This window comes from Thermobia domestica, chromosome 11 (assembly GCF_964235325.1).
Source record: "Thermobia domestica chromosome 11, izTheDome1.hap1.1, whole genome shotgun sequence".
NCBI classification, from domain to species: Eukaryota; Metazoa; Arthropoda; class Insecta; order Zygentoma; family Lepismatidae; genus Thermobia; species Thermobia domestica.
Genome location: NC_137464.1, coordinates 226,503,591 through 226,527,830, shown reverse-complemented (window position 1 = coordinate 226,527,830; position 24,240 = coordinate 226,503,591). Strand labels below are relative to the sequence as shown.

At 36.9% G+C, this 24,240-nt stretch overlaps 1 protein-coding gene across 1 annotated transcript in view; it reads left to right on the top strand.

Moving 5' to 3' along the window:
- LOC145665479 (insulin-degrading enzyme-like) overlaps positions 1 to 24,240 on the top strand; it is a 101,836-nt gene that overhangs the window by 13,597 nt on the left and 63,999 nt on the right. Inside the window, exons 3-6 of the mRNA XM_081732789.1 lie at positions 4,440 to 4,647; positions 7,411 to 7,580; positions 11,910 to 12,032; positions 15,911 to 16,113. Coding sequence (XP_081588915.1) covers positions 4,440 to 4,647; positions 7,411 to 7,580; positions 11,910 to 12,032; positions 15,911 to 16,113 — 704 coding nt within the window. The remainder of the gene's footprint in view (positions 1 to 4,439; positions 4,648 to 7,410; positions 7,581 to 11,909; positions 12,033 to 15,910; positions 16,114 to 24,240) is intronic.

Sequence of the window (24,240 nt, the reverse complement as noted above, 5' to 3'; positions counted from 1 at the left end):
GAGAAAAACAATTGTGTGTGGCGTATGTTACAATCGTATGTTACATTTGTAAATCCTGTAGTTTTTGGACTTAACATACAGGAAACGTACAACTGAAAACGCATGTTTTATAATACTTTCTGTATAAGTGTTCCATCTGTACGTACATTCCGTATGAAACAATACAGCCAATCAGGATCTCACATACAAATGAACTTATATAATATATAGCTGACGAAGGTAACATACATATATGTATATAATATAAGGAAGACTGTTGGATATCAGACATCCTGCAACGGTGTGGTTAACATCTAAGGGCAGTGCCTATGTAGCATAAGGATAACGTATGCTCCGTATTGATTTCTGTAGTAAGCAAGAGGATTCCGTATATTTGTATAATATAAAGCTATCCGAAGAACAGATTTTTCTCACTTTATCTTGATATTGTTGTATAGTTCTCCTTACACACTATAGGCTATATATAAAACACTATTTTGCGAAATGCACGGGAAGATATCTTTAATTATTTCCTGTTGTTAGCCTGATCTCCGAAACTATTAGGTATACAATCTTGAAATTTTGTATAAATATTCTCCTTAGCTCTATGCTGTTATTCCAGTAACTACACAGAGAAAAATCCGTTCCGGGGACAGCGGTATATTGTTCTGACCAGAGCAGAATGAAATATATTAAAAACTATTTTTACAATGTGTTACAGTTTCAAGGACCTAACGTTCTCTTCATCAGACACAAACAAAAACTCAAGAGTGTTTGTGTCTGATGAAGAGGACGTTAGGTCCTTGAAACTGTAACACATTGTAAGTATAGTTTTTAATATATTTCATTCTGCTGTGGTGAGAACTGTGTTTTATTTGTTGCTCTACTTATCCAGAGCCATGGAGTTTGTTCGGTATATTGTATATACAAATATACGGTATCCTCTTGCTTACTATAGAAATCAGGACGGAGCATACGTTATCCGTATGTTACATAGGCACTGCCCTTAGACGTTGCATCATGCCGTTGCAGGATGTCTGACATCTAACAGTTTTCCGTATATCACATGCATATACTTATGTTACCTTCGTCAGCTATATGTTATATACGTCCATTTGTATCTGAGATCCTGACCGCCTACATTGTTTCATGCAGAAAGTACGTATAGATGGAACACTTATACAGAAAGTATTATAAAACATGCGTTTTCAGTTATACTTCTGCTGTACGTTAAGTCCAAAAGCTACAGGGATTACGCATGTAACCTATCTTTTTAAGTACGCCACCTACAATTTTTTTCTCAGTGTACTAGACATACAATCTAGAAATGTTGTTTATAAATATTTCTCATGCACCATAGGTTAAGGAAGTAATGAAAACTTACGAGTGATAAGGAGGCCTTAAACATTTTCTTCGACTTTTATAACATCTTCGGAACTATTGGGCACAGAAAGCTTGTAATTTTTCTAGAAATGCTCTCTGTTGATATTAATTTGAAGACTAATTTGATTAAATATGTATTAGTTTATTTCAGTACGCTGAAGGCAATTTATCATAACTTAAATGCATAACAGCACAATGTAAAACTTTCCTCGCAATTTCTGAAATTGGAGATCTAAAAGGGCGAAAACGAGGATAAAGCTTCCTTGATCTACGAAGTTGAAATTTTGTAAGAGGGAGGTTTGAGTAATTCTACTCAAACACGTATATACATTTATTGAAACTTTTTACATTAATATTACGAATTTCTTTAGAAACATTCAGCATACAAGCATGAAATTTGTGACTATACTTTTTTTTACATACACAATAGTAAGTAGGATTATCTTATACAGGAAGACACTTTCTCTAATTATCTACACTGGGAAAAGATTGAAGTTTAATATTTTGAAAATTGAATTTGAAGAATATAAAATTTTGAATAACAATTTCCACAAAACAAAGGATAACTTCTGATTTCGGGTGTAAGAAAGCGATTTTACAACATAACTTTGAGAAATAGTCACCTTGAAATAGCCACCCCGGGACGACGAAAACTGGCAAAATAATAATAATAATAATAATAATAATAATAATAATAATAATAATAATAATAATAATAATAATAATAATAATAAATTTAAAAAAAAACTATTTTTATTTTGGGGAAAACGACTTGACTCGGTCTTGTGCCTTTGGGGTGAGAGACCCGGATTCGATTCCCGGTGGAGCTCATGTGGTTCGGATTCAACGTTAAATTGTAGGTACACGTCTCATATAGCCTTGCTGCTGAACAGGACACTAAACTCAAAATCAAATCAAATGGTTCTTGAAGTAGTGAAAAGTTGTTTAGAAGCAAATTAGGAGGATTTGTAAGCATAATTTCAATGAAATTGAGCTTACATTGACAGGTATTTGAAACCACAAAAATGTATATCGTCGGCGGCAATTCAAAACCTGCTATGTGCATTTTGCAGGAGAAGCGAAAAACAGTATCCTGGTTAGCTTTTTGGCTTTATAAAAGTGATGTTATAAGTAATATTTGATGCTGCACGTAACTGGTACCTTCTCAAGTTACTTGAGAAGATACCAGTTACGTGCAGCATCAAATATTACTTATAACATCACTTTTATAAAGCCAAAAAGCTAACCAGGATACTGTTTTTCGCTTCTCCTGCAAAATGCACATAGCAGGTTTTGAATTTCCGCCGACGATATACAACTTTAAAATATTTTCCATAAATCTTATTCTTCCCGCGCAAAAAACGGGAGGGAAGATAGTACAAGAAAATGTTTTTACAAAAATTTCAAGAAGTCAAATAAATAAATCGGTGCAACGACATTGCGCAAATTTTTCTAAGGATAAATAAAGTCTGTGATTCATGACTTATCAACAAAGGACATAAAGTGCTGAAATTGAGCAAATTTCCACCGCGACAATAAACGCCATTCCTTTGTAAGATATACTTGTATTGAATCCTGATATTTACAAAGCAATATATATACAGAGGTTGGACAAAAAATCTAAAACGTTTCAAAAGTGTGAAAATCAAACCTAGTATGCAGTGGAGCCTCCTTTTGAGTCCAAAACAGCTTGGATCCGACGTGGAATAGACGTATATAGCTCTTGAATCGTGGTGTGTGGAATTTTGTACCATTGTTCCTCCAAAACATGCTCCAGTTCCTTAAGGGATGCTGGTGGAGGGTAATGAGACCAAACACGCCTTTTTAACTCAATGACCACAATGACTCAATGATGTTCAGATCTGGTGATTGTGGGATCCAGAGGAGGTGTGATAGCTCCTGGTCATGCTCCTCAGACCATGATTTTACCGTTTTTGCAGCGTGACAGGGTGCCAAATCATTTTGGTAGATGCCATCACCATCGGGGAACAATATTTGGGCCATGGGTAGAACCTGGTCCCTCAAAATGGCCTCATACAGTTTAGCATTTACCATTCCATGCAGGGCTATGATGGGACCTGCAGAAAACCACGATATTACTGCCCATACTGTAACAGAACCACCCCTATGCTTTACAGTTGGGGGCAGACAGTCTGTATCATAGGCCTGCGACAGTGTTCTCCATACGTAAACAAAACCGGTCTTTGGAAACAAGGTGAAGGTCGATTCATCGGACCACATTACGTGTTTCCACTGCTGCCACACGTAATGGTCCACACCTTGTGGTCCTTGCGGCACTGAATACGCCTCTTCACATTTACTGCTGTCACCAGGGGTTTGGCGATAGCGACCCTGCCATGAATTTTCATTTTATGAAGTTCCCGTCGCACTATCTTCGATGAAACCGGGTTTTGTAGGCCGGAATTGAGTTCAGACGTAATTTTCATTGCAGTGGTCTTTTTAGCTGCTACAATCCGTTTTAATGCCCTCCGGTCCCTATCTGACAGGATTGTGTTTCGACCACTGTTGTGCTTTGCAGACGTCTTTTGCCCATGAATTGTGTATGCCCTCGTGACATTGGACACAATGTCTTTCGATACCCCACATGTTGGCCACTGTTGCCACTGAAGCTACAACCAAACGGGCACCAACGATCATGCCTCTTTGGAAGTCTGTTAGGTCGCCCATTTTACCGCACCACTTTCACACTACGACACTCACAGGTGAATTGGTTAGTGCTGACGAAAGAGGAAAGTCCACATGACACATTGAAAACAAAATAAGATCGGCAACCGCAACACGTGTTGTACAGTGGAGGGCCAAACTTACGTGTCTTGTATGAAGTGTTGTTAGATTTTTTTGTCTTTCCCCTGTATATATATTTACAGAAAATTTCACGTCAACAGATAAGGGAACGAAAGTTTGCGCAATTTCAGTGTACCCAAATAAATAATCATAATTAGTTTTATTAAAATATTTCGAAGAAGTTTCTTTTTAACTTCTAATTTGAATTTGAATTTGAAACTAAAATGATATTTTAATGTGTGTGCTTATTTTAATTTATTCGTTTATTTCAGGAAGTCTGAGTGACCCTGATAATGTACAGGGATTGGCTCATTTTTGTGAGCATATGCTCTTCCTGGGCAGTGAAAAATATCCAGAGGAAAATGATTTTGATAAATTTCTATCGAGTCATTCTGGGAGTTCTAACGCTGTCACATCCGGGGATCAGACGTCTTACATGTTCGATGTTGATCCAGAATATCTGTCTGAAGCTTTAGATAGGTAAAGGTACTTCATTTTACCATTCACTATAATATAATAATAATCATCATCATCATAGGTATTCTTCAATTACTGGCTGGGCAATTGCCGCAGCGAAGAAACTTCCATGCTTCACGATCTTTAGCTAATCTCTTCGTCTTCACGTACGATTCTACTGTTTTCATAATGCCCATTAATTGTAGTCTCCCTCGCCCCTCCCTCTTTTTCTTGCCAACATACCCTCTAAAATGTCCCTCATGATACAGTTCCTTCTTATCCAATGTCCCAAACTGTTTCTCTTCCTCTTCTTAATAATATCTAAAATTGCATTTTTCTCCCCCACCATTTCTAACATCCTCTTATTCGTTTTTCGCTAGACCCAGTTAATTATCTCTATTCTTCTCATACTCACATTTCGTTTTTCATCATTTTTGTATAATGTCCATGTTTCTAAACCATACAGTATACTCCTCTCACGAAGCATTTTATGGGTCTTTTTCTCAACTGCTTATTCAAGCCCTCTCAAAATAGTATTTTCTTTCTCCTAAAATCTTTTTTCTCCATTCCTATCTTTGCTTTTGTTTCACCTTCACACTTCATAGCATTACCTATAATATTACTCAGGTATCGAAAACTAGACGCCTGTTCTATATTAGTTGATTATAACGAGGCGGGCACGGTAGTTCAGTGATAGAGCACACATTTCACGTGCTAGGATTCCCTGATTCGATCCCATACTAAGTAAGTTTGTGGTGAAGAGCATTGTGTCCGTGTTTTTCTTCGGTGTTCTTCTATTTTCTTCCGCATTCTTATTTCATGGGTTCTTTTATTATCATTCTTCTACATTAATCACCAGTCTCCTTTAGTCTAAAGGGCACAGTAATGGAATGTACAACTAGAAATTTCATTTATTTTCATTTTGGTTCTCATGATGCTTCATCATTTTTATAATCGAAAGATTACGCAACTAGAAATACAGAGAAGATATGTGACTAGAATCAAAATATGCGGATCGTAGTTCTTCCTGTGTTCTTCGTTGAAATTACAATTGAATTTAATTCAGTGAATGTTTATATTTATGTCCTACACTTTCGCTGCCATGTGTACCACCGGTGGTCATACCATGCTCGCTTCAGCGGGTCATGTGTACCACCCGTGGATACCCAACCCTAACTCTTTGAGGCCTCGTGCTCTACCGACGGGCATACAGCGTGAAGTGGAATATACGTTTTAGAAGAGATTACCTCCACATGTGACATATAAAAATGGTTCACGGCTTCCTGAAGTATTTAATGTTACTTTGCATATTGAAAAAAAAGAAAAAAAAACTTTTAACTACTGGTGTCTACTCGTGGTACACTTCACTTTTTGATATTGTTTCTATCTCAATTTGGTATAAAATAAAGTTGCTAATGTTTAATCTTTATAATTGTATACGTTCTTTACTGTTTAGTCAAACATTCCCTGCCTAATGCACACCCAAGCAGATTGCAGGGACATGGAGGGATATTTTTGTTGCCATCGCAGGAACAACATTGAAAACTTCTTGGCAACACTTTTGTTTATTTACAGAGATCTCAATATTCAGTTCCAAGATGTTCACAATAGAAAGAGATAAAATAACTGATATTCTGATGGAATCAAAAAGTGAAAGTTCTAGTGATATAAGTGTTTTTTTTTAATGATTCGGATGCTGATCCACTTTATACCTGAAATATCGGAAACAACGCCCGAAAATGATGTTGAAGCAGCTGCAGACCACATTATTAGTTCTGATTTGGACGATGTGAATGAAACCAACGGGTGTGTTGGAGTGTGGAAGTCTGTTTAAGTTGCAAAGAAGATCTTCAATGCGACCCCTCTCAATGTTGATGTTGATCTCCTAGTTAGTGGTCAGTTGAGGGGAAAAACTTATCAGTGTTTCAAGTGCTCTCTTAGTGATGATAAAATATCTCTATTAGTAACCGAAACAAACTGTTACGCCCATCAAAAGTTCTCTATGGTAAAAGGACACAACCAAAATCAAGACGACAGAGCTTGGTAAATACAGATGAACAAAGCTGCTTCAGCATCATTTTCGGAAGATATTTTCGACGTTTCAGGTACAAGTTTGGATCAGCATCCGAATCATCATCAGAAAAAAGCACTTATATCACTAGAACTTTCACTTTCTGATTCCATCAGGACATCGATTATTTTATCGTCATCTATTGTGGACATGTTGCAACTGTATGACTAAGATCACTGAAATTAAACAAAAGTGTTGCCAGGATGTTTTCGATGCTGTTCCTGATATGGCAACGAAAATATCCCTCCATGTTCCTACAACCTGCCTGAGTGTGCATTACGCAGGAAATGTTTGACTAAACAGTAAAGAACGTATACAATTATAATGACTAAACATTAGTAATTTTATTTTATACTAAAAAGATATGAAAACAATGCCAAAAATGATAGTATCCGCCGGTGGTACACGTGGACTCAGGATGTAAATTTATATTCTGGGGCCATGTGTACCACGGGTGGACACTTCCAAAGACACCAATAGAGGGTCAATAAGACAAAACAACGAAATATATTAAAAATTACACCACTCTGATTACGGTAAGTTCAAAAATATCCCCTGACCCCACGGTGACAGTCACGCAAAACCAGTATGGCAGCGTAAATGTTAATGCAGCATCGAGTTTATGAAGGACGAAATCGAGTTTAAGAAATAAATAGAAAAACTTTCATTGTTTCTTGTTTCTTGATTGCATATTTTATATATATTGTTTATTTTAGATTATCACAGTTCATAATCAACCCATTATTTCCTGAAAGTGCAACGAGAAGAGAGCTGAATGCAGTGAACTCAGAGAATGACGCGAAATTGATGGAAGATGACGTAAGAATACAACAAGTATATAAACACACGTCGGCACCAGATCATCCATATAGGAAGTTTGGAATAGGTAAATGTGATTAGCATACACACTATAGTTCATAGACGTAGCGAGAACTTTCAAATGCGTCTGAGCAAAGGCAATTAAAACAAAACTTTACATATTGCTGCACACTAAGGTATTTAGAGCAGAACATTTCATGTGGGTGTAAACAAAACTATTTAAAACTAAGTTTACCATATATATCCGCATTTTGAGAGTAAAAATTTCTGTTCGCATACGTTTTACTACCTGATTGGCCTGCATTTTCTAAGCTCAAGTGTGTTGTCAATTCAATTTCAGACATTTCGCATGTTTACATGTTTGTATTCAAAGAAAGAATATTTAAAAAAAAAAAAGACGATTATATCTACTGAAAAATATGAATAGGCAGAGTTAATATGGTGCTCTGAACAGATGTGCCCACAGGTGAGTTTTAGGGCACAGGTTGATCCCTTGAAATTTTGGGGCAAATGATTTTATTGAAAATGGAACAATGGAACTTTAATTACACATAACGATGCTTTTCAGAACGGTAACTTGAAGGAACGAAATTGTGAAGGGAGTCATAAGCGGGTGTAGACTGGCTGGTTAAAAACAAGGGAACCCAAGTGAAGTAGCCTCCTACGTATTTTACAAGCAGATCAGTCGAGTATTTCTCATGATTTTTCCCGAGGGAGTGAGAAACTTAGGAAAACATTTTCGCACACTTTGGAAAGAATTGAGCTTACTCACTTGGGTGGAGGTAGGGACCGTTATAAATACAATTGTTTGATTCTTCATACATGTCAATATATTTTTATGTATTCCAAGGCTTATTACTTTTCAAGAATTGAATTATTCTGTGAATGAAAATTCCCCCAACTTCCTCCCCGTAGATCTGAATTAGTTCTTAAAAAAGTAACGTTGAGCTGGGAAGATAATTTAATTAAGTGTACGTTGTGGTCAGTCTATTACGTAGATTATCTATAAAATAAAACATCCATTTCAAAATTTAAGCTTGATGGTTTATGATGTAATAATCCAAAACCTTCTCAGTTCCAAAAGCAGAAATAACAAGCAGACTGAGCAATTTAATGTTGTCAAACCAGTGTTGACACAAAAATAAAAATATCAGTCGTAGAGACGATGAACTATTTGTGGGCTCGTGACTATTTGTAAAGTATCAATACTTCTTAACATTTACGAACTGCGCTGCTCCTTTCTATCATTCTTCTGACTGCGTTTCATGGTCCTTCTTCAAGCTATCACGTCATAAATCAGCCAGTTGATCTAATTTGATTGATTGTGTTTTTAGCGGCGAGGATATATAGGACAATATCTACAATTTAGTGTGGTAAGAATTGAATTTTTACTGGAAACGTGATTTTAGTAACTCTTCTCGAGCTATCTGCATGGAAGCCGATCGAACGTTTCGACATCCGACGTTTCGAACACAGACATTGCGAAGTTTCGAGATACCACCATAGTAAATAAGTACAGCAATGTTTGGGACAGAACAATAAAGGAAACCATAGTTATCTCATGGGAAAGGAACAGTCTTAATAGAGTCAACTCAGCCCTATTTGGTTGGCCCTTTTCAGGGACAAAAACAGACTTCAACAAAGACATTTCTCGTAGCCACAACAACAGCCAATCAGGTGTCAGCGTCCCTCACTCAATCAGAAGCCATCATTTCCCTCAGCCACTCACAAGCTCCCATTCATAGCTCTGCCCCTAAATAGTCACTATAAATACATGCTCACGTCCCCTAGGAAGAAGAAACTAAATATCCGAAATATTACCAGGATCAAAACTGACAAAGGACCTACACCATTACTTAGGATTTTCTCTGATGACCCACAGCAAGTAAACCAACTACTAGTAGCTGGAGTGAATACACAGCAGAAACATCCAGGACGGTCCCCAGACCGATGCCATGCCACAACTGCTATCCGTACGGACATCTCAAGTATTGGTGCAAAGTAGAAAGTGTCTGCAACCGCTGTGGAAAGCAACACAAAGAAGAGTGCAAGAAACCAGCAAGAATAACTTCTCTGCCACGCGCATAAGCGATTCCCACCGTACTGGTAGTTGTAGCTGCCCAAGGCGACCAAAAGCGCAACAATCAAGAAGACCACCACCACTAATAGAAATAGAAGGAGAACCAAACCTAACTGATGGCTCTTTTCAGGCCCACAAGTCATCACAAACACCCGCATCCAGCACAGCAGAAGTACTCAACAATGACGTGACGAGATGGATAAAAGAAGAAATTGAAATAGCCACAAACAAAATAGCGACCTAACATCAACTGCAAACCAACAGAAACATAAAAGCTTAATCATAGCCATGCAAGCAGCATCTAAGAAAATCTTCAGTCAACGCAATTACATCCACTACAGGAAAAAATCTACATCTCCAGAACTTATGCAGACACTGTCAAAGCGAAATTCAACTACAGACAACATGCCAGCAAAACAGAAGGAACAGTGCGGGGATACAATGTAAAGCAGGGGAAACCTACGCAACTGTGACCGATGCAAATCGATGACGACCAGGTGAGGCCATGGACAATGATTACAGACATGCACGCTTAAAAAATAACAGATGTCCCATTAACAATACAGGTCCCCAATACAGACAACACAGATAGTTCAATAATAACAGATAATTTATTAAGTTATTTTTACAGACATGTTTACATGGATTTTTGCCACCTCTTCCAGTGTGGTTTTGCCATGGACCACCATGGTTTTCCTATTGCATGCAGCATGACCGATTAAGGGAGTTTTTTTCCCTGGTTTCCAAGTTTTTGTTCCTCTATGAAAATCAAAATAATAATTCTTACGCGCTTTCCTGTTTTCTTATTTACCCTTCTTTCCTTCTATCTAAACAACTTCAGATTCGCGTGTAAATGTCTTCCGAAAAGATATAAACCGCGGTACACACATTCCCCCCCGACAGATTCTTTAGTTTACTTACTGCATGTGAGGAGAGGCATGTAGACAGATGGTTGATGCCTTACTCTCTGTCAGGGCCCGGGTTTCCTGAGGGGCGTTTTTATTTTTAACTTTTCTGTTTCTGTTTCGGTCTCTTCATTACAATCCCGGAAGATGAATGCGATATTTGCATTCGAAATGTTGGATGCTAATACCTCCACCTGACTGTTAGCCCGAGAAGACTTATTACAATCCCTGAAGATGAATGCTATATCTGCATTCGAAACGTCGGATGCTAATACCTTGACCTGACTGATAGCCTGAGAAGACTTATTACAATCCCTGAAGATGAATGCGATATCTGCATTCGAAACGTCGGATGCTAATACCTTGACCTGACTGATAGCCTGAGAAGACTTATTACATTCCCGGAAGATGAATGCGATATCTGCATTCGAAACGTCGGATGCTAATGTATCTTCACCTGACTGATAGTCTGAGAAGACTTATTACAATCCCTGAAGATGAATGCTATATCTGCATTCGAAACGTTGGATGCTAATACCTTCACCTGACTGATAGCCCAAGAAGAGTTACTAAAATTTAATATGGTATCTCACTGTTGTGCGTTTGGTACTATCCCAGAGATAATCGAACTGGAAAAATCCTTTTCACCAAAAGGCACATATTCTAGCCGTTAGAGTAGGGCTATTTTCAGTTCAGAAATGACTTACTCAAGTACTTTTTGTTTAATCATTTAGTTATTTTGATACCTAAATTAACTGTAACATATCTACAATAGAAGTGAAAGTTTTCCGTATTTCCCTCCGTGCACCTGTGTCGATTTTAATTGTATTTATAGTTCCATGACTTGCTTTTATTTGAATACCAGTTAATGTACAAATAAAATTAATAGGAGATGTTTAAAATTTACAAGGCCGTTTTGTCGGAGTTAAGCTTCTCTTTTCAGCACCGAGGTTATAAAGCATAGAACCTAGCGGTTATGGTGAGAGAGAACCAAACCACATCAACCCCCACCGAGAATCACTAACATGTACCACACTGAAAATAGGTATAGCTAAAAATTTAGCCACGATGAAACCTACCACCGGAGTTCCCAAAACACTACTAAAGTTACCTCTGAAGTCAAGAAGTATGTAAGTAGCTTTTCCTTAGCAGGAAGCGTTTGCTTTATTCAATTTTATGGAAAATATTCGAAATATCAAATATTAAGTAAAAAATTAAATTAAATTGTTTTACCCAACTTTCACACATTTAGCTCCACCCTTTGCGTTATTGATCAATTTCATGAGTATCTAAGTATGAGTAGTCTATTGGTGGTCTATAGCATTATTAAATTTTAGTGAAGACATTGGTAAATCCTAGTGCATTAGAATTGATAAATTAATACATTTATAGTACTAATTGTCTTTCAAAGGAAACACGAACACGTTGGTGGATATTCCAGAAAAACTAGGAATCGACGTAAGGGATGAGCTTGTCAAATTTCATGAAAAGTGGTATTCTGCAAACATCATGGGATTGTCTGTTTTGGGAAAAGGTAAAATTTTCTTATATAAATTCACATGATTAGATATCTAGTCGTTAAACTAAACACAGTGTACTGAAAAAAAGTAAAGATTATTAAGGAGCAGACAATATGTTTTGAATATATGCGGAAGTATGTGTTGTGTTGGTGATAGAAGCTCTTTTATGCTTGCTTCTATAAGGTATCAAGATTATAAGTCTATTAAAAGTAAAGTCTGGTGAAGGTAAAGAATATGACGTGATTTGACTGGGATATTCGAGGGACATTTTGCGGCAAAGTCAACCCATTCTAAGTGATCAAGCATGTGCCGCTCGACCATCTCCAAAAAATCTAATTTTTTCATGAATGTTTATCCTATATCAGGATACTTCAAAACCACAATTAATTATTTTTTACAACATCCCATGACGACGCAACGGCTGGCGCCATTTTGCGTTTTTTTGATTCTAGGCGTTTACGTTGTTTTGAATATCTCAGTATGTATTTGTCCTAACAAATTAGAAATTGCTGGACGTCTCCAACTCGTGCAGAGCTAAACTTTGATTTCTTTGACATTTTTGCCTAAAACCACTTGAAGAGGTGAAATCAGGGTCTGCACTAGCAACACTTTTGGACATTGAAAACATGTTTGGGAAGAGGAAACAACTGACGTAGAGATATGAATTTGTGTGTGCGTGTAGTCCGGAGACATAAGTTAATACACAAAAATTTACAGACCTGTAGCTTCTCTCAAAGGCCTGAAAAAATCGTAAAGTTGGGGAATTATGCCACTTTAGCATATTTCACTGTCCTCAAATGGTCCTGGATAGAAAAATCTGAAATTTTGGGAATAGTTAGTCCTTTAGTATACTATAACACAACAAAGTACGTTTTGTATTTTTGAACAGAAGGGGGTCAAACTACTAAGTAATGACGAGTACGGGGTCATACTCTAGGAGGTGTTTTGTTCATAAAATCTACTGGAAATTTGTCAGTGTTTGCAGTAAGTGTTCACTGACTTGAGAATGCAGATCAAAAGAAAGGGCAACAGTCTCCTGCATGAGTTGACAGTTAAAACAAGAATAAGCATGAGTATCATTGGTATAGCAAGCAGCAAAACCAAGGAATACTTACTGACTTTTTTGGTCAAGGATGCATTTTGACTTTTCTCGCCTTCTGCTGATAGTGGCATTCTTCACCAGTGCTGTTGTGGGTCTGATAAGACAGTGTTGCAACTAGAGGAAAGAAACGAGCTTGAGAGCCTTGACTGGACTAACCATTCATCCTACTTTATTTTACTTCACAACAACAAATTTCCAGTAGGTTTTATTAACAAAACATCTCCTAGAGTATGACGTCATTCCTTAATACATTGACCCCTTCTGCTCAAAAATACAAAACGCGCTTTGTTGTGTGTTATGGTATAGGCCTACTAAAGGACTAACTATTCCCAAAATTTCAGATTTTTCTATCCAGGCCCATTGGAGATATTGGACAGTGAAATATGCTAAATTGGCATAATTCCCCAACTTTACGATTTTTTCAAGGTCTTTGGGAGTAGATACAGGCCTGTAAATTTTTGGGTATTAACTTATGACCCCAGACTACACCCACTCACAAATTCATACCTCTACGTCAGTTGTTTCCTCTTCCCAAACATGTTTCCAAAAATGTTGCTACTGCAGACCCTGATTTCACCCCTTCAAATGGTTTTAGGCAAAAATGATAAGAGATCAAAGTTTTAGCTCTTCAGAGTTAGAGACGTCCAACAATTTTCAATTTGTTAGGACAAATACATGTTGAAATATTCAAAACAACGTAAACGACTAAAATCGAAAAAACGCAAAATGGCGCCAGCCGTTGCGTCGCCATGGGATATTGTAAAAAATAATTAATTGTGGTTTTGAAATATCCTGATATAGGATAAACATTCATGAAAAAAATAGATTTTTCTGAAAAGGTCGAGCGACAATTTTTCTTTTTTCTCGATCACTTTGCATGGATTGACCCGCTAATAAAATATGTATATCCTTACATTTTAGGCAACCTACATTTCATTGCTACTGTGCAGGTTGCATACAAGCCAGAGAACGTAGATTTTAAACGACATAGATATTCACCGTTAACCGTGATGTTATCGGATTAACTCTACTAAGAGCCTGACACACTAAAAAATAATACAAAAATTTACCATTTTTATTTTGCTTGTTTTTCATAAGTGAAAGGAGATAATGAAATGCAACTTACCACAGTCTTTGATAATGTTATTCTACAACAGAAAATATGAACCTGAAGAATTTTCAGTATTGTCATCCCTAGGAATTACAGTGTTGCCAGAATGACATTTCCCCCAAAATCTAAATTAAAACAGCGACTAGAGGAACGAACTCAACTACATTTGATTACTTATCATGTTGTCTTGGAATTCTGTGAACTTTTTTTTTTTAAATAATACCTGTATTTAGTTTGTAATAAACAAAATAGTTTTAACATACAGTTATTAAAATTAAATAATAATGTTATTTAAAAATTAGTTCACAGGATTCGGAAACAACATGATACGTAATCAAATGCAGTTAAGTTCGTTCCTCTCGTCGCTGCCTTAAGTTAGATTTTGGGGAAAATGTTATTCTGGCAACACTATAATTTCTATGGATGGCAACACTGAAAATTCTTCAACTTCATGTTTTCTGTTGTAGAATAACATTACCTATGATTGTGGTAAGTTGCATTTCATTATCTCCTTTCACTCATGAAAAACAAGCAAAAGAAAACACGTATTTTTTTTTTGTATTATGTTTAGTGTCAGGTTCTTAACGAGCCCGGCCTAGATAATCGCTGTATCTATTACGAAAAATAGTACTCGAAAAATCGCTTTCGTTCAACAGTTATCGTGTGGAGTAACGGGCTAAAACGGACAATCTAACAGCACATTCTTATTACCCCATCTATTTGTGATCCTAATAAAAAACAAAGTAGCACTATAGCAAAGTATAAACGCGAAACCAACTAAGTTAACGATATTCACTATGTTTGGGCAACGCAACATATAGACTTCCTAGAACAGTTTTACTAGTAAAAGTATTATTCCCATATAAAAAAGAAATAATTCATGATTTCTATAACAGAATTACTTTGTAAACGAATCAATGCGAGTAGAGTTTTCGGCAACATACAGATAATCCTTCAGCGTGAGAGATCCGAATTCGATTCCCTGCGGGAGCTCATGTAGTTCGGATTCCACATTAATCAGTAGGTCCACGTCTTATATAGCTTCGCTGCTGAACGGGACGTTAAACTCAAAATCAACTCAACCCTGCTCCCGCCAAGTGAACTTTGTGGTGGACAAACACCGTGTGCGTGGGTTTTCTCGGGGTTCTCCCGTTTCCTCCCACTTTCTTCACTCCACCATTTCATTCATTACTCATCATCACCGTCTCCTTTAGCCTAACCGGCATAACCGTGGGACGTAAAACTCAAAAATTTCATTTCATTTTCATTTTCAAAATCAACTCAATTGAATTTAGCGTCCCTTTTAGCAGCGAGGCTATATGGGACGTGGATCTAGAGCTTAACGTGGAATCCGAACCACATGAGCTCCACGGGGAATCGAACCGGCTCTTTCATCCAAAACGCGCATACGCTAACCGCTTAGCCACGAGAAAGCTCTGGTCAATTATTTATAGAGAGCAAATGGCCAATGAACATGTAGAGCTATAACTTTTTTTTTTTTTTTAAATTTCTGGGACAGTATGTATAATATATGACAATTAATAGTCTTCTCTGTAATCTATAAATATATCTACAAATACAAATTAAGAAATGTATATTCATTAATAACAAATTGATAGTGTTATTTGTATGTTTTTAAAAAATCTAAACACGGTGTATTATTATCGTTTCATTTTCAGAATCCCTGGATGAATTGCAGGAATTGGTTGTAAAATCATTTTCCGAAGTACAAAATAAAGAAGTAGAGCGTTTTACTTGCCCAGAACACCCTTTTGGGCCTGACCAACTGCAAATAAAACTTTATGTTGTTCCAGTACAAGCTTTGAGAAAACTTTGGATGGTGTTTCCTTTACCCGATTTCACCGAGCATTACAAATCAAGGGTAGGTAAATATTTTCCTACATTCTTCTTTATGTTTACAAAACGAGTTACTTGCTATATTTCCTTTCCTACCTTTGCTTTCTAAAACAACATAAGAAGCAAGCAAGTAATATGCGGGCAAGCAAATAATATACAAGCAAGGAACTAGTCTATAAATATATATATATATCCGCTACAGTTTTCAATTCGTTTTTACTGGAAGAAATAAGACCTAAACATCTTGTACATTCATTTTGGTAATAATGGTCATTAACGTATCGTGAATTTACCCGGATGTGTTGTACATATGCCAAATAATTATGTACTTAAAGATACCATTTGGGCATTGAAAGTGGTTCGTCCACTACCACCATAATGGATAACATTAAAGTGATACAGTATACAGTATACAGCATGTGTTGACCATGACTGGAGCAACACATAAACTACATCGGGACGAAGGAGTGATTTACTTGCGTCTTGTTCTGACTGTGTCCGAACATAACCAAATTGCAAAAGTCAAAGGATGAGGCCTTCTCACTCCAAAGTGGACATTACTTGTGCATCTTTATACAACTGCATAAAGAATATATCAAGGCTATATGAATAATGGTTAGATCTCCGCCAATGGGGATCCATGTCCTTGCCAATCACTCGCAGAAGATAGTGGCATTTACATCTGTTAAACTTTATATGGAAGAACTGACTTGTGTATTTAATAAAGAGGTTGAAAGATTTGTCATCCAATGTTCAGACTTCTATGCTTTACCAATCTAAAGTATAACCATATGACCTTTTAATGGTAACAATAGATCTAGATATCTAATCTAGGCAAAAGTACATTGTAATTAAACAGTCGGGAACTATTTTAAAGATGGTTATCAGTCGTGAGGCCTACTGTTTCGTGCAGGAGGACGTGTTAAAAGTAGGATTGACTATACATGTCTGAGGATGTCATGTGATATCAGTCAAGGTAGGTGGATGAACTTTATATCTTCTGATAGCCTTCGTTGAAACTACTAATATACCTGGAAAGATGGACGTCTCATAACAATAGAAGAACAACGGAGTATGGAATTCTTTTGTGCTTAACTTAATTCATATAAACATAGTAAAGTAAGTGGGAAGATTTTGAATATGCGGAGAGAAAAAATACCCTACAATCTGGAGGATTAATCTGGTAACTTCCAGGCCAAGCACCCAAAACGCTATGAAGCGAGCGCACAGAATTGTCTGTAGGAAACATAGGTTGTGTGGAATATATTGTGTTCGTAAGCAGGATTAAATATGTTGGTGGGAGTTGTGATCGAACTGCTGACCCCACGAGCTAAAACTAATCACTCTACCACTGATCCACGGTGGCTCACAATGAGAAGAATAAAAAGCGATACTTATAGGATAATTATAATTGTCGAGAGGTAAAAAATGAGTAAAACTTTGAGGTATCTCTGTGTTACAATGTGTATTTAATCAAGTCTGAAACGCCAGTAGCCTGAAACACAGGAGACTAAACGTTACTCGACAAATGCGACACCAAATGGTTACCTATGTCCCAATGCTTTTTTCACCATCACAACTGGAATGAAGGTATGTTCCATGCCGGTAACAGCAGGAAGGAGTAGGGGCGGAGGCAACTGTCTGTAGACTTCGGACGTAACAGACATTACACCTATCACTTACATTCAGTATGGGTGTTTGCGACGTTTTTTTCTGTCCAATCATGCTTTCTCCTTTTCTGGCAATCTGTCCGTATATTGCAATTTCTTGCATTCTCCTTCCACACGCCCTCGTTACACGCGTATATCAACAGAATTCTGGGAGAAGCACATATATATGGCACAGGCACGTAGCCAGGATTTAGTAATAAGGGGGGGGGGAGTCCGTGATGAAATATTGTAGTTACCACACCAGGGGATCGATCGTTCTAGGTGGACAAACACCGTGCTCCCGGGTTTTCTCGAGGTTCTCCCGTTTCCTCCCACTTTCTTCATTTCGCCATTTCACTCATTTCTCATTATCACCGTCTCCTTTAGCCTAACCGGCATAACAATGGGACGTTAAACTTAAAGATTTCATTTCATTTTATCGATCTTTCTAAACTATTTTACTGGCAACATATTGGCAACATATTGGCAACATATTGGTTCGTTTATCCTGGATTTCGCAAGGAGGGTGACATGAAATACTGTGCTTATACACATCAGGGGCTTCATCCATCTAAACTATTTTACTGGCAACATACCCATATTGATTTGTTAGGACAATAAAATGAGGATATGTTAGTAAGTATTTTAATAACAAACTATGAAGAAATCTCGAGTAAAAGAATACAAAAAAAAAATATTGAAAAAGAATGGTTTCCGAGATCATTCGAACTCTGTTCTTCCTGTCTTCTTTCTTCTTCTTTTCATCTTCGTTTAATGCCGCCAAGGACAGCAACGAGATCTCTTCCAGCAGTAAAAACATCCTATAAAAAATATTAGTGTTGCTGCGAAATTAAAAATTTCTTTAGCAAGTGTAACTGGAATCTTTGTTGCCATGCTCATATGATTGGTGATTGTGGTCATTTCTTAAGTTCTACCTGAGAGTCTATCTGATCGAACTGGTTTATCGATCGTCATTTGTAGTCCATAGGATTAGCATGGAGCTAGATGGAATTCGGAATGCTCAGTCACAATAATATCAATTTTTAACTTACCCCCTACCCCGTTTCCTCCACACAAAGTTTCTCATAAGAAAGAGTAACCAAACGCTTGCTTTTTTTATTTTTAATGCTGATTCTTCTTTTCTCATTTCTTTTTGTTTCATCCTCCCTTAATTTTTCATTTCTGGTCTCGAAGCGGGTTCCGGACCCCCCAGACCCACCCCTTGGCTACGTGCCTGTACGGCAGCTGCAGGATGGATCTCTGTATTGTGGTGTGGCATATGTCCAACGTCTGGAACAGAGAGATTTCCGCACACATCTCACAGTATCCCTGTTTTATCTAGCCAGTGGTACGTAACTTTCTTCTGTAAAAAAAGAGATACTAAACTCCGGTTTATACTTTTACCAATAGAATTCATCTTCAAAGAATAGGGCTGGAACACATTATTACAAATTTCTGAGCTGAGCTTGTTGGTTAGTTATTTGAATGCTGGTTAAATAAAATGTTCATACAGATTATTCTATATGGAGTTTTTATGTATAATCTGTGATTACTGTCTTTATATAAGTGTCGGCTGTGGTCACTGTCTAGTCTCGGTCTCGTCTCGGTCTCGTCTCGAATTATCGAGACGAGACCGAGACCGAGATGGACTTTTATATACCGAGACGAGACCGAGACCGAGACGGACTTTTAAATACCGAGACGAGACCGAGACCGAGACAGACCTCTATAAATCGAGACGAGACCGAGACGAGACTTAGGTCAGTCTCGAAAGTCTCGGTCTCGTCTCGAATATTGATATTGATAGATACTAAAATTGCCTTCACTCAAAATTTGTTTCGTTGCTGTGTTAGATAATATGAGAACAGTTGACTGATGTACAGTGGCGTATTTAGGGGGTGGTTATCGGGCTCAAACCCCTCCCGAAATAAATTTGCGATTTTTTTTTTTTTTTTTTTTTTTTTTGCATTGCACGTACAACGCAAATGTTTCTTATTCGTTCCTCAAGCCTCTCCCGAAAGAAAATCCACTGCTGATGCAAATAGAATTCTCTCTCTCTCTTTCTCTCTCTCTCTCTATATATATATGGTCGTGGTGCCACCCAGGTCCGCCCTGTATGGGTTCCCGGAGCCCAACTTTAATTTTAAATAGAAGCAATGGGTGAGTGGTACCTCGTTCGATAGATCTTGAAAAACTAAAAAGCGTTGTGGCAAAAATCTTTCATATCGGGCACTGTATTCAAAATGGCCGCCAAGACATGTTGCCTCTATCAGATAAAGTAAAACGTGCAATACCACTAATATGAAAACGGTTGAATATAAATGAACCGAACAAAAACTCAAATAGAAAATGTCATGTGGCACATCTATTGATATTGTCGCGGAGACTCCCAGGGCCACCCTTCATGGGGGGCTGGGCGCAACTTCAAAATTGTAAATGGAAACATGGGGTGAGTGATACCTCGTTCGACGTATCTTTAAAAACTAAAGAGTGCTGTTGCAAAAGATTGTTCATATGTGTCACCGTTTTCAAAATGACCACCAAGACATGGTACCTGCATCAGGTAAAACTTCCACTATCACTAATATGAAAACACGAGAACCTGTATTCGAATAGGAAATCACAGAGGGTATTTATCATTCTATAGCTCTGGAATGTTACAACAGTCGAAAAGATGATTAGAGTGAAAGTGCCATAATGGAGGGGAAGAAATCTAACTCCTAGAAAATTATCGCTCTATTGCAAATAAAAGTGAGGTTCTCATTTGAGATTTTACCATTCATTCTAGCTTCACCTACTTACTTACAGAGATCGGAAAGATAATTTTCTATCATTTCCTCTTTTGCATCATGTCAATTATACTTCAATAGTCTTTTTCTCCGTTGCATTATACTCGAGCTGTGGAATGATAAATACCCTCTGTGCTTTCCTATACGAGTTTTATTCTGTTTATTTATCTCCAACTATTTTCATATTAGGGATCTAGTTGTACTGGACGTTTTATCTGATACAGGCACCATATCTTGGCGGCCATTTTGAAAACGGTGACCCATATGAAAAATCTTTTGCCACAACACTGTTTAGTGTTTCAAGATTTATCCAACGACGTACCCATGTTTCCACTTAAAATTTTAAAGTACCTGGTACCCCATGAAAGGCGGCCCCGGGAGGCGCAGAGACAACGTGTCCCAGTGCCCCATGGCATTTCCTATTTGAGTTTTTGTTCGTTTCATTTATGTTCAACCGTTTTCGAGATATCTCCGTGGAAAGATTAAAATGGGCCATCCTGGATATATATATATATATATATATATATATATATATATATATATATATATATATATATATATATAGAGAGAGAGAGAGAGAGAGAGAGAGAGAGAGAGAGAGAAGAGGCTTACCAAAGAGTACGCACGCCCTAAGAGCGCGCAGTGCCAATTACGCTGAAGTGGTAAAACACAGAATTGTTATTGCTACGCTGTTTGATGCGTCTTTGTGTGAGAGATGATACGAAAAAAAGGTATGTTAACGGATCGCTGCAAACAGAAAATACAGCTAAAAATAACTTTTTTGAATTCTTGATGTAATATTTTAATACTCTTAGTTAAAAAAATATTCTGATATAGCAGCTAACTACAGTACCCTTGTTGCATGGTAGGAAACATGAATGCAGATAGAATTGTTTACCATGGCTTTGTTTCGGGGGTCTTGCATGTGCAACCACATGGATGAATTTTACTCGAGTTGACTGCTGTTTCCCAAAGAGTGTGCGTTAGTGAGTTACCAAAGAACGCGCACGTACTCTTTGGGAGAATTTCTTTGATAGTGTGTGTGGGTAGCGGCATTCATATTACAGACTGTGATTATTCTCATCAGTTACTCTCGGAGTGTAATATGATGTTTGAATGGATTGTAGAATTATTTGTAATTGTTTGTCTTCGATTCAAGCACCAACTGTAAATCATATATAAGAAGTATTTTAAATTCACAAAATTTCTTAAATTACAATGATGATGTGGTGTTCTGCCCGAAGGTAGGCCTTTGGTCCATGGTAGTTTGCCATTACCTTTCATGGTATGATGTCGTCGTCCTAAGAAGCGAGGAAATGATCAAAATAAAGATTCTGGAAGTGTTCTGGAGGAAGATGCTGAGTGAAATATGCCTTCGATTACGATTGTAATGAAACCACGAACTAAAAATTAAAAGAGCACTAAAGGTGTTGTTCAGGATTTTTTTTCCAGTTGGCGGAATAATGTAATGAAACCACGAACTAAGAATTTAAAAAATCATCATTAATTTTACTCATAAAAATCGTAATTTGTGGGTGAAACTAAACGAAGATTTTCTTTAATGTTTTAAATTTCATGTACGTTCATAATAAATTCTTTAAAACCACATGGACGTGTAATGAAGAAATTGTTGGAAGCAAAAGCAAAATAGTTTAGAATCGCCTGTATACGAACAATTGGAAGCAAACCTTAGGGTAAATTAAAATTTACGAAGGGGTTTAGGTTTCAAGTATGATAGGTGTTGAGTGCGCCCTCTTAGGGACCGCAAAACGCACTCTTTGGGACACTGGTCCTTAAGAGTACGCATTTGAGTTTTTCAACTTTTTAACGAATATCTCCATTTCTACATCTAGCAGTAAACTTTTCTATTTCTTACAATGTAGCCTAAACTTCAATTAAAATTTTGTACAATTTATATAATTTTTGCTTCATTACTTTCGGAGCTATTTGAAAATGAATATTAAGTGCGTACTCTTTGGTAACCTTCCTCTCTCTCTCTCTCTCTCTCTCTCTCTCTCTCTCTATATATATATATATATATATATATATATATATATATATATATGTATGTAATTAAAAATGCTGAAATTTTGTACCAAGTTGGGAAATTCTTCTTGATACTCTGCAATATCACTAGATAAACAGGCAATGTTGCTAAAGCAAAATAAAGTTGGATTTTCTCAAATTGCGCTACGTAAAATATTACATATTTCTAATTTAGTTATTTAACAAAACCACAATAGCCCATGCATTATCTAGTGTAACAAAGGACAACACAGTATCACTAACATCAACATTTTGGAGATCTTATATATAAAAGAGAACGCACAAATCCTTTGTTCCCTCATCACGCTAATACGGCTGAACCAATTTCTTTCATTTTTGGGGGGTTATTAGGATTTGGACCCTAGATGGTTTTTATCATATCACTTTAATTTTTAATTACCAGTGTCTTGAGATAATTGACCATTCAAGTGTCCATAACGTACAAATCCTTTGTTAGTTCATCATAGGTAAAAATAAACGTATTTATATGCAACCCGCATGACCGTGTCACTCGGCGGGTTAACATAAATGACAGGCGATATAATGTTAACATTTACTGCAATCTACTATGGTTTTTATCATATCACTTGAAAGCGAAAAAGTAAAAATTATCTAAGTAACAACGTTTATTGCGTTCCGGGGTGACCGCAGCGAAGCGGGGCGGGTTAACATAAATGACAGGCGATATAATGTTAACATTTACTGCAATCTTCTATGGTTTTTATCATATCACTTGAAAGCGAAAAAGTAAAAATTATCTAAGTAACAAAGTTTATTGCGTTCCGGGGTGACCGCAGCGAAGCGGGGTGAACGCTGCTAGTCTGTAATAACTCAAATGGCATGGACGGTGCAATGCGCATCAATTGTATCTTAGCGTCAAATACTATGATCATGGAATAGTATATTTCGAATGAATGAAGGAACAAATTTATAAGAAATGGAAAATTTAAATGTTTCTAAAGACTTTACTTCGAAAACGCGCTGACATATTACGTCTCATGCAGATGCTTCCAAAAGACTTATAACGCCATTTACAACTATTGTTATTTCAAATCGTTTCAGAGAAACACAGTGGTAGTGATTGTTATACTGCTTAAAATGACGTATTTGTATTAAATTTTAATAATTATTGCTTTGCTTTGCTTCTATAACATTACAACAATAGTTTTTGGTGGTTTTAATTACAACAAGTCGCAGTTACATTATTTTAAGCAGTGTTGCCCACTTAAATAAATTGCTAAATATTATTCTAAATATATGCAAATAACGTAGATAAACTGCAAAATATTTTAAAATTACTCGTAATTTGTTTCATGGTGCAAGAATGCTTTCAAGAGACGACGTTTTTCATAGTCTTTGGGCTACTTATGATGTTAACATTTAAGTCTTCGTTCCAGCAATACATGTAAATGCAAATTGTAACTGAAATTAAATGTAACTGATACATTTTCAGTAACACTAGTTGTTCCCCCTAAGCCTTAGAGGCCTGGTGTACACTTTAAATTAAGACCGTGCTTAATTAAAAGCTCTAATCATACCTTAATTACATTTCACTAGCTTTAGTTTGACCACCGGCCACCTCAAACTCGATCCATACCATATAACTATATGCAATTATTCAAGGACTTAGAATACAGTTAGTAATACACAGTGTTCACTTTTGGTTTA